The sequence below is a fragment of the Sardina pilchardus genome, chromosome 22, assembly GCF_963854185.1.
Source record: "Sardina pilchardus chromosome 22, fSarPil1.1, whole genome shotgun sequence".
Lineage (NCBI taxonomy): Eukaryota > Metazoa > Chordata > Actinopteri > Clupeiformes > Clupeidae > Sardina > Sardina pilchardus.
The window spans coordinates 16,417,989-16,429,744 of record NC_085015.1 but is presented as its reverse complement, the minus strand read 5'-3'; the positions used below and the strand labels follow the sequence as shown (position 1 = coordinate 16,429,744).

The window sequence follows — 11,756 nt, the reverse complement described above, 5'->3', positions numbered from 1 at the left end:
CTGTGGGGGATGGGGAAGAGGTGAGGTGAGGCAGCGGCGGCGGAGGAAGAGGAGGAGGAGGAAAGGAGGATGAGGAGGAGTGAGAGGAGGAGGGGGGGCGGAGCGAGAGCCACTCTAACTCCCTAAGCCGGCCGTGTCCTCACGTGTTGCGGCCGCCCTGGGCGAGAGACTCAGGCGCTGGAGCACGGCAGGCAGGCAGGCCCAGAGCCGCCAGGGGATTAGGGAGCTTTCTTACCAACGACAGAGTTCCTCTCTCTCTCTCTCTCTCTCTCTCTCTCTCTCTCTCTCTCTCTCTCTCTCTCTCTCTCTCTCTCTCTCTCTCTCTCTCTCTCTCTCTCTCTCTCTCTCTCTCTCTCTCTCTCACCAACGACAGAGTTCCTTTCTCTGTCTCCCTCTCTCTTCCTCTCTTCCCAAGGAGAGAGTTCCTCTCTTCCTGTCTTCCTCTCTCTCTCTCTTCTTCTTACCAAAGAGAGAGTTCCTCTCTTCCTGTCTTCCTCTCTCTTCCTCTTCTTACCAAGGAGAGTTCCTTTCTCTCTCCCTCTCTCTCTTCTTCTTACCAACGATAGAGTTCCTCTCTTCCATCTCTCTCTACCTCTCTTTTCTTACCAAGGAGAGAGTTCCTCTTCTTCGCTCTCTCCCTCTTACCAAGGAGAGAGTTCCTCTCCCCACAGCTCACCCTCTCTCTCTCTTCTTCTTACCTAAGAGAGAGTTCCTCTCCCCAGCTCATCTCTCTCTTTCCTTAGATTTTCTTCATTCTGTCCCTCTCGCTCTCTCTCATTTCCTCTCTTAGGTTCTCTCAGTTTCTATCCCTCTATCTCCCTGTCCTCTCTCTTTTCCTCATGCTCTCTCTGTTCTTCCTCTGTCTCCCTCCCCTCTTTTCCTCTCCATTTTTCTTCCCTCTCTCCTGTCCTTTTGTCTCAGTCTTCCCCCTTTTCCTCTCCTCTACCCATCCCTCCCCCTCTCTCTCCTATATTCTTCTCCTCCTCCTCCTCTGCACTTTCTCAGTCTCTCCTGTCCTCTTCCACTGCTCCTCTCCTATTCACTTCTCTCTCTCTCTCTCCCCCTCTCTCATATATTCTTCTCCTCCTCCTCATCTGCACTCTCAGTCTCTCCTCTCCTCTCCTATTCACTTCTTCTCCTCCCTCTCTCTCTCTCAACACGTACACCTCACCGTGTCATCCACAGTGCCAGCCAATAGGCTGTGGCGGGAGAAGAGGAGGGGGGGAGGGGGAGTAGGTAGCGAGCGAGCGTGCGGAGGTTGGACGTGGTGGGGGATGCAAACGGTTGCCTAGCTACTGGCAACAAGCGCCGGGTCAGAGGCTCCAATCACGGAGCTATTACGGCGAAAACGGCAGATTTTTGAGAGGTTTTCAGCAAACTGACAGTGTTCCCTTCTCCTCTTTCTCACTCTTGTCTCTCGTTCTATCTTTCATTCTGTGTTTTATCTCTTATCTCTGTCTCCCCTTTTCCCCCACAGATGCAGGGGGCAGAAGAGAGTGAAGGAGGGGGGGAGGAGAGAGATGCAGAGGGCAGGAGAAAGTGAAGGGGTGGGAAGGAGAGAGTGTGTGTGTGTGTGTGCGCATCTCTTAATGTGCTTTTGCATGTGTGTGTGCACATGCATCTCTCTGTACACCTCTTTCTGTGTATCTTCTGTATGTGTGCGTGTGTGTGTGTGGGGGCGGGGGGGTGCTTCAGTGTGCGTGTGTGTGTGTGTGTGTGTGTGTGTGTGTGTGTGTGTGTGTGTTTCAGTGAGTGTGTGTGTGTGTGTGTGTGTGTGTGTGTGTGTGTGTGAGTTTCAGTGAGTGAGTGTGTGTGTGTGTGTGGAGTGGGGGCTGTGCCACTGATTTGTATTCCTCATAATCACCCTGAAAGGAGGCTTAGCATGTTGACATGGCAGGAGCGCTTCTGTTCTGTTCTGTGGGAGAGTTGGTACACGTCTGCCCAGGATCAGCCCTGAAGTCTAGACATGGAAATCTTCCCCTTCTTCTGCCGCATGTGTGTGTGTGTGTGTGTGTGTGTGTGTGTGTGTGTGTGTGTGTGGACATGGAAATCTTCCCCTTCTTCTGCCTGACCACTCCGCATCTCACCACATGACAGCACACTTTCACCACCTCGTTCACTCCTTTCATCATTACGCTACGGAGTCAATTCAACTCAAAAAGGCCTTAGTGGCACGACCACTCTTCAAGAAACTGTTGCCAAAGCATACAAATCAACAACAAACAAAAAAAACATATAGCAATGTATTGCAGTATGTAGTAAAATCTATATACACAAATAATAAATATAATATAATATGTGCATAGATGTACACATAGTATTATGTTGTAATATCATATTTATATATTCATATAAAAAGTGAGTCTAGAGTCTGAGTCTCTATACCACTAACATTGACAAAACAAGAATCCATGATCTGCCGGGGTGTTTAACGATAACCAATGAAGACCCTAGAGTGAAGGAGTGTGTGAGGAAGGAAGTGAGAGAGTATAAAAGAAGAGAGTGAGAGAGTGATAGTGTATAATGAGAGAGTGATAGTGTATAATGAGAGAGTGATAGTGCATAATGAGAGTAAGCATTACCAATGAAGACCCTCACTCTGTCTCAAAGCGACTACTTCCGTGAGTACACTTTCGTGCAGCACCCTATGTGCCCCGTGTGCTTACTGGCATAGTGTGCACATTTTAACAGAATAGTGCAGTGTCGTCAAATGCTAACCTCCGTGCACTTCACGGAAATGACGATCGTGTCGTTTAAATATGATTTTATTGGTGTCCTCAATTCGACCGTGACATGGTCATACTGTGTCAAAACGTGAACAGTTTATGTTGTCAACTGTGAGTTTGAAAAAAAAATAATAAGTATTTTAAGTGCAGAACTGAAGTGCGCCATTTGAGACACAGTGCCTGTGTAAGTGCGCAGGGCTGCTTGAGCAGTGCACATTCATGCTGTCCACACTAGGACCCATCACAGTGTGTTTGTCCCAATGAGAACACGAAGTCCTAACCCAGATCACACGGTGTGGTGTGGTGTGGTGTGGTGTGGTGTGCTGTGCTGTGGTGTGGTGTGGTGTGGTGTGGTGTGGTGTGGTGTGGTGTGGTGTGGTGTGGTGTGGTGTGGTGTGGTGTGCTGTGCTGTGCTGTGCTGTGCTGTGCTGTGCTGTGCTGTGGTGTGGTGTGGTGTGGTGTGGTGTGGTGTGGTGTGGTGTGGTGTGGTGTGGTGTGGTGTGCTGTGCTGTGCTGTGCTGTGCTGTGCTGTGCTGTGCTGTGCTGTGCTGTGCTGTGCTGTGCTGTGCTGTGCTGTGCTGTGCTGTGGTGTGGTGTGGTGTGGCTGTCGGCAATCTAAAAGCCAAAAAAAACAAAACGAGGATTCATGGCTGACGATCGTGGCTATGTTCCAAATGCATGCCCTACATCACACACACACACACACACACACACACACACACACACACGCACACACACACACACACACGAAAACAAACACACACACACACACACAGTATGCTGCCTGCATTTGGGAAAGTGACCACGGCAACTACGGCGTGCTTGTTTTTAGTTTTTTCTCCGAGGGACCCAAGCAGTAAGTGGAGTCGGTTCGCCCCGAATCTGACCCAAATCCATCAGTCGAATGCGCATCCTGTCCAAACACGCACCCTAAATAAGAAACACGAGCACACACACACGCAGCGTGCAGCCCAGGCCAGTGGAAAGGTTTGCACTGCAGTGGGAGAGAGAGGCTGTTTGTTTAGAGGCCTCTGATACAGTACATCCTGAGACAGAAGCGGACTCTGTTAACAGGCCTTTCGGTCAGAGGTGTGTTCATATTCAGCAGATGTTCACACACACACACACACACACACACACACGTTGTCAAACCACTTCTCATTTCTGTTGAATTCACTGTGTGAACTGTTTGTGAGCACTCAGAAACAGGCTAGTGAGGTAATTCTATATAGATCATACTGGACTGGGATACAGTTTAAAATCGAACAAATAGAAATGTTTACACAAAAATTTTCAAATTTAGAAGTTCAAAACCTTAAAGGTTCGCTAAATTTTCAATTTGTGGTCCCTGAGTATTGTGAAGCACAGTAGCCTAGTCTTAGCTCATTTTTGACCAACAGGGAGCAGCCTCCTCAATGGGTGATCAACATAGGGCAGTGAGCAATGCCATGTATTTGTATGTTTACAATAGGTGCTGCCTGTCTTGGCCAGGGCTCACTTGGAAAAGAGACCTCTGTCTACGTCTCAGTGGCTTCTCTGATTAAACTAAATATAACTGCAAGATAGGATAGCAGACTGCGGTGGTGGTTACCGCTTCCTCTCCAAACTGCAGAATGACACTGAGAACTGGGACATTTTTCAAGTTGCCCGACTAATTGGTCGAAATGCGCCGGATGGTTCTAAACTTGGCGTGTGAGAGCCGAAACGGAACTCGTCCACTCTGCTGGTCATTGTGACAGGCCAAAGGCCCAAATCCAGGCCACGGCTGGGCCAAATCCAGGCCGAAGTTGGGCCACAGTCCATCCGAGGTGTCCTACACTGGGACGCCAGTGTGAAGTGGTGGAGTGAGTGAGGAAGGGAGTGAGAGAGTATAAAAGAGAGTGAAGGAGAGAGAGGAAGAGAAAAGGTGAGAGCGTGAGAGTGATTGAGAATGTGGTAGTGAATAAGGAGAGAGTGATAGTGTATAAGGAGAGAGTGATAGTGATAGTGAATAAGGGGATAGTGATAGTGATAGTGAATAAGGAGAGAGTGATAGTGAATAAGGAGAGAGTGATGGTGAATAAGGGGAGAGTGATAGTGATAGTGAATAAGGAGAGAGTGATAGTGATAGTGTATAAGGGGATAGTAATAGTTAATAAGGAGAGAGTGATAGTGAATAAGGAGAGAGTGATAGTCTATAAGGAGAGAGAGATAGTGAATAAGGAGAGAGTGATAGTGAATAAGGGGAGAGTGATAGTGAATAAGGGGAGAGTGATAGTGATATTGAATAAGGAGAGAGTGATAGTGAATAAGGAGAGAGTGATCGTGAATAAGGAGAGAGTGATAGTGAATAAGGAGAGAGTGATCGTGAATACGGAGAGAGTGATAGTGAATAAGGAGAGAGTGATAGTGTATAAGGAGAGAGTGGTAGTGATAGTGAATAAGGAGAGAGTGATAGTGAATAAGGAGAGAGTGATAGTGAATAAGGGGAGAGTGATAGTGAATAAGGGGAGAGTGATAGTGTATAAGGAGAGAGTGATAGTGTATAAGGGGAGAGTGATAGTGAATAAGGAGAGAGTGATAGTGATAGTGTATAAGGAGAGAATGGGGGACTCTGTGAGTGCGTGGCACTGCACTCTGACAGGGAGAGTTACGCTCAAAGCCCCTCAAAGCGCTGAGCATGGAGAAACAGGCAGCTCTTAATTGACAGGCCCTGACATAAGCTACAACAGCCAAAGCACACCACCACTTATCCCCAGCCTCCACCCCTCCTCCACCCTTCCTCCACCCTTCCTCCACCCCTCCTCACTGCTGTTCTTATTGTTGTTGTCATTAACTCGTGAGCCCTCTGCACTCTGATGCTAAACAATTTGCGTATCGGCTTTTTGATGTAAAAAAGCTGACATGTGTCGGGGCAGGGGCCGCGGCCTCGTCTGTCAATTAAACATGGAGGGGGGCTAACGAGAGGCTCACGGAGTGATGAGGAGGAGAGAGGAGAGGAGAGGAGAGGAGGAGAAGAGAAGAGAGAAGAGGAGAGGAGGAGAAGAGAGGGGGAGAAGAGAAAAGAAGAGCAGAGGAGGAGAGGAGAGGAGAGGAGGAGAAGAGAGGAGAAGGTGAGCGATATGGAGACAGGGAAGGGTGAGAAGAGAGGACAGAGAGAGAGAGAGATGGAAGAAAAGAGAGAGGAGGAGAGCAGAGTGTCGGAGACGGAGGAGGAGAGGAGGCAGGAAGTCTCTCGCACGTCTGTTCTCGAACACACCTGACCTTTCCAAGATGGCCGCTACCGACACTGCTGACCGCTACAACAGACGTGCTTCATTTTTTTTTCGTTCTTTTTTTTTTGGATGGACATCCGGCTGACAGCTGGAGAGCGGCTTGACCCGATGTCTCGGATGAGGCGGCGTCGCCACGGCAATCTGTTGCCACATCAGCCCATACGCTCGTCCCAACTGCACGCGCTCTCTATACCCAGCATCCTTTGCGGCGGGTCGCATGACACCTCGAGCACTAAAACGGCCTTTGCCAACAACGCCTCTGGCAGGAAGCGGCCCGTTCTGGGCCAGCCCGCGCCGGATCCGGCCCAGATCTTAGCCACGCGCGGGCCAACAGTGAGGCGGGCCGGTACTGGAGTCCTTTCCGCTGCTATGCATTTGCATGCACGTAGCAGAGAGCAGAAAGAGTCAAGTGCATTTGGAGAGTTATACTTCAACAGTGTCTCGAGTAGAAGCCTCACACACACACACACACACACACACACACACACACACACACACACACACACACACACACACACACACACACACACACACACACACACACACACACACACACACACACACACACACACACACACACACACACACACACACACACACACACACACACACACACACACACACACACACACACACTGTCTCTCTCCCTCTATCTTTCAAAATGACTAACAACACTCACATCTATAAACTATTGAGATTCACCCAGGTACTGGCAGCTACCTGCTCAAATGAATGAAAAGCAATGAGTATGTGAGTGTGTGTGTGTGTGTGTGTGTGTGTGTGTGTGTGTGTATTTGTGTGTGTGTGTGTGTGTGTGTGTGAGAGAGAGAGAGAGAGAGAGAGTGTGTGTGTGTGTGAGTGTGTGTGAGAGAGTATTGCTCAATTAAAGTGTGACACAACCCTGAACCCACACCAGCACCCGTGCTGATCATTTGTCTTTTCTCTCTCTTTTTCTTTAAAGACGTTCCGAGCGCTCTGGTCCGTCCACTCTGCACCACGTGTCTGGTCTGCCCAAGCCTGGTGTGTTTAAACTTGTACATAATAGGAAGCAGAGGTTTCTTCTGGAAGCCAGTCCACAGCCTCTCCTGCCTCCTGCCTCCTGCCACATGGTATTGATAAACTTTGCGCAAGAGAAGGAACACGGGGAGGGGTTGGGTGTGTGTGTGTGTGTGTGTGTGTGGAGGGGGGGGGGGTGCTTCACAGGGATGGAGCAGTTTGTAATCTCCATTCAGGCTTGCACACACACACACACACACACACACACACACACACACACACACACACACACACACACACACACACACACACACACACACACACACCTTACTGCAGGAGATACACCAGGTCTATTGCACCCGCAATGAAAAGTGAGGGTCATGTCTCCTTCACCACCAGCCGGCGGAAGGCCGCATAAGCCAGCCCAGTCACCCACATAAGACACAGTCAACACAGCAGTAGGGTAGCATGCTGCTGCCTTCTGCAGAGGCCAGATATCTGAGCAGAGGCAGTCGTATTTAAAGATTTTATTCCTCTTACCTCTTGCTGATAGTTTCTTTGTGTTGATGATTTTAGCAGCATATTCCTGTCCTGAGGATTTCTTTACGCATCTACGGACCACAGAGAAGGCACCCCTGCAAAATATTTTTTAACAAATGTTCATGAGTCGTGCTTTTCTGGTAGGTAAACCAGAAACCGCACGCACAGGGGAAACACACACACACACACACACACACACACACACACACACACAAGCGCACCCACGCACGTTCACGAGAGCGCGGGCGCTCTCGCTCTCACACACACACACACGGAAAAAGAGGATTGTCAATCATTGCTGACGTAGCTGCTCACAAATGAATGCAAGACGTGCAGCGAGCGTATCTACTGCCTTGTGAATACTATCTTGACTTAAATACACATGGATTAGCGAATATTACTGCTAGAAGGGTACAGAGTAAGTTAAACGTCGCAAAAGCGACAAAATGGCCTTGTAAAGTCGTTTGACACCGAAGTCCCATGCAATGCTGGCAGTGCTATTAAACCTCCACTAGAAAGTCAGACATTGAGGAAACAAACGCATCTAATCTCGTTCATTCTGCTTGGCCCCTGTGAATGTTCAATCCGATTCTTTTATTGAAATAGCAACGTCACAGCAGTAAACTATGCAACGTAGTCTACATTATAACATAAAAGTCGCTTCATTTCCCGTTCTGCCTTCTCATCGCGCAGTAGTCCGATTGCAGCCACGATGTAATCTCCTCTGAACTGCGCGAATCGCTTTCCAATTAGTAACAAAACATACCAGTGAAACAGAGATTAAAATGACAGGCTAGCAGCCACGAGAGAAATAGGAAAAGTATCTGCGAGAATGGTTCCCCGTCCATTAAGCCCTAGCAAAGGATACACGGGTAGCCTATACATGCAACATATGCGCAAGTAGCCTAATCCGTTACAGAGGGCACAACAATAGCAGATAAAATGTAGGGTGTGCATATCTCTGGCCAACTTGATCTATACGCTCCTCGCACAGCCCAGGGGAGGTTTGAGAGTCATTGCAAGTCACTGTCTTCCTGTCAACATCCTAGCAAGACAATGGGATTTTGTAGAAAAAAAAGACCAAGTTGCACGGAAGACATCTCAAATGAAACTATCACTTACTTTCCCAGCTCTTCATAAAGCTGATACTCGTCGGTAAACCTGGTCGAGGTTACAATTGTAGCCATGTTGTGTGGGGAGGGGGTCTCGCTGCTTGCTTCGATGACTGCTGCGGTCGGGGTTTCGGGAGGAGATCGCCTCCGAATTTCATGTGCCTCACACCGAGAGAGAGAGAGGAACACAGACGGGAAGGGAAGGGAGGGTAGGAAGGGTTGTCGGGGTGGAGAGCAAATAACGCTAACTAACGCGAGAGTTTCCAGCTCCGGGGCTTGAGCCAAGCCGAGATGACGACTATCGGTGACTGCAACGGTGGCTGTTCAGTTTTCGAGCGTTGCCTTGATACAAGACGTCATCTGTACGGTTTGCCCGAAATGTTCAAGTCCAGACGGTACACTTCTCTGTCGACACGTGTTGAAGTTGAAATCATTGTACAACTAAATCTTCTTTAACCATAAAGTTTAGACTACTTTCAGGCGTAGCCTACCACCCAGAATAAGCCTGCAACTGCTGCATATTATTAATAATAATAGTCGGCTACTATATTATAGATGATGAGGGATATGAACTGACATGAGACATGGAAAATGCTTTCAGCCTCTCAAAAGCCCTAATGTATGCATCTCTACGCATTTAATGCATTTTTTTTTTTTTTCGTTCTAAAAAACTCAATATCCTTGCAGAAATAACAGATGCATTCTCCCCAGCGCAGTAGGCTATAGCCTTTGAATGCCCTAGGGACAGTCTAGGGAATAGAGATCAGCTGCTCTTTACTATTCCATGTAGAACACACTTATTTGTATACAGAAATAGGCTACCTGTTAAGCTTATAATATGGCCACATACGACACGGGTCTAAGAAGTCGATTTAAAATGGTTGAAATTGTTCAAATTGGCAACTCGTTTTCCATTCGTGTTAGTGGGTAAAAGCAGATGTCATAGGCCTACATGTAATGCTACCTACTGCTGAATAAGCTTGAGTAACCCGCTCTGACGTAACCGAAGGATCCTGCACCTCTGCGCCCTTGTTTCCAGTGGTCGCTGTCACAGACAGCGAACTCGGCCTCCGTAAATTTTTAATGCCGTGTCGGAGCACGCACACAAAAGGGCTCCTGACCTGCGTTACAATTGTAACAGTAAAACAAATACATGTGATGATCTGATGAGCTGGCTTACAGTAGGCTAACATCGCGGGATATCGGACTGTTTTTTATGTCAGAATAAAATGGTTATTGCATGTTGAGGTTAAGAATCGGATGTTAACTCCATCATCGTGGAAGGAGGCCTGCTACGGCATGGGTACACATTTCTGTCAAAGAGCAAGAAAAGAGCCATGTCAAATGGTCAAACGGGCAAATGGTAAGACCACCTCTTACTGGTGTCCCAATTAAAAAAAAAAAAAAAAGGCCCGGGGAATGGAAAAAACAGCCCAAAAGGAAAGTTTCCTCTTGGTTCTCGGTGATAGTTAAACTGAGTCAGGAACCATGCAAACTCATTCGTCTTGATAACATTACAAGTTAGACTGGTCGTTAAATGTCTGTTTAAGATGGGATGTCCTTAAATGGTGCTCCCCGTCAACCATCTCCCAAGGTAGCCTAAATGCAGCCAGTGTTTCGGGAGCTGGTTGACAGATAGTCAAATCACCATATATCTCTCCTGTCCTGTCATTATTCAAAACCGAACATGAATGAGGATTAAGGTCTTAATGTGTCCTGAAACGTAGCTCTCAACAACACGTCTGGTTCACTGAGGATAACAGGTCCAGTTGTTAGTTATGTCTGCAGATGGGTCTCAAGATTGTAGAACGTCACTGCACTTCTCCATTTTCGCCTTCTAAGGGAAAGTAAAAATGTCTAAATCTAGAGATTTTATGGCTGGACACGCCATTCTTCAACAGACCTGTCTCACGCATTGTCATTCATAATTGATTCTGTCTACCTGTCTGAACTGTAAAGTATCATCATGCATCCTGTGCGCCAGTCATCAGCTCCTGAGGGTTGGGCTAATTACACTGAGCTGTGGCGCATGGTTCCATGTAGCCTACCATGGAGTCTTGGTGACTTCCGGTGTGTGTGTGTGTGTGTGTGTGTGTGTGCAGGGGCGTAGCCAGAGGGGTAGATCCGGGTGGCACAGGCCACCCTTGAGATTCAATTGGCCACCCCAGGTGCCACCCCAAAATCCTAGTCTACGATTTGCCATTACAGTCAAAGGCGAGACCTTTCTTGATGCATTTGCAGCACACTAGTTTGAAATCAGGGTTCAGAAATATAAGCAATCTAGCAAACATGCTTGCAGTTTAAGCTACATGGCTTATTGTTTTTAGCATGTGAGTTTACAATAGGCCTACAGGCTACTGCCTCCACTAACATGCAAACATATATTTACCTATCACATCTGCCAGTGCCCATTTATCTTATCACACACACACACACACACACACACACACACACACACACACACACACACACAAAACCCAGTTTTGTGACTGTGGAATAACATCATATAGGCACATTTTTCCAACACTGAGTATGTTGTATTGTAAATAGCCAACACTGAGTATGTTGTATTGTAAATAGCCAACACTGAGTATGTTGTATTGTAAATAGTCTACTGCCCTAATGTGATATTGACATTGTGGAAAGTTTACATAGCCAGTGGCCAGTGTTTCTTAACTGGTGGGTCGGAACCCAAAAGTGGGTTGTGGTACTGATCTGAGTGATGGGTCGCGGAGCTTGTGGTTAAAAAGAAATTAAAAATCACCAGTTTAAAATGCTACCTGATCAGATCTAATATTGGCCCGTTATTTTAATAAACTTTATTCATAGCATATGTCAGTCATTGCCATGCCATGGACATTGACAATGTTTATGTGACAGGTCATCTTAGATATGATTTTAGGGAGCTAATGTTCTAAAAGTATGCATAACTTGTAGATATCATGTTAAATGCAAGTTGGCTGCAACGCTTAATACTAGAAGTAAGATAGAATATGGAGACCCCTGTTTGTGGGGTGCACATGAGAGCATAAAACCATCCAAACTAAAATGCCACATGGAAACAACGTACCCCTGTCAAAGACAAACCTGTCGAGTAGTACTTTGAAAGGTAACATCAGCAGTTAAAG

General features: G+C 47.3%; 1 protein-coding gene across 15 annotated transcripts in view; it reads right to left on the bottom strand.

Annotated features, from left to right (window-relative positions):
- The window catches only part of camk2g1 (calcium/calmodulin-dependent protein kinase (CaM kinase) II gamma 1), a 101,189-nt gene extending 92,385 nt beyond the window's left edge, over positions 1-8,804 (bottom strand). For all 15 annotated transcript variants that reach the window (XM_062525855.1, XM_062525862.1, XM_062525865.1 and 12 more), the window contains exons 1-2: positions 8,639-8,804; positions 7,517-7,611 (exon numbers count right to left, since the gene is read on the bottom strand). In XM_062525855.1, the coding sequence (XP_062381839.1) occupies positions 7,517-7,611; positions 8,639-8,703 (160 nt within the window). In that variant the 5' untranslated portion in view covers positions 8,704-8,804. The remainder of the gene's footprint in view (positions 1-7,516; positions 7,612-8,638) is intronic.
- Between the last annotated feature and the right edge of the window lie 2,952 nt (positions 8,805-11,756).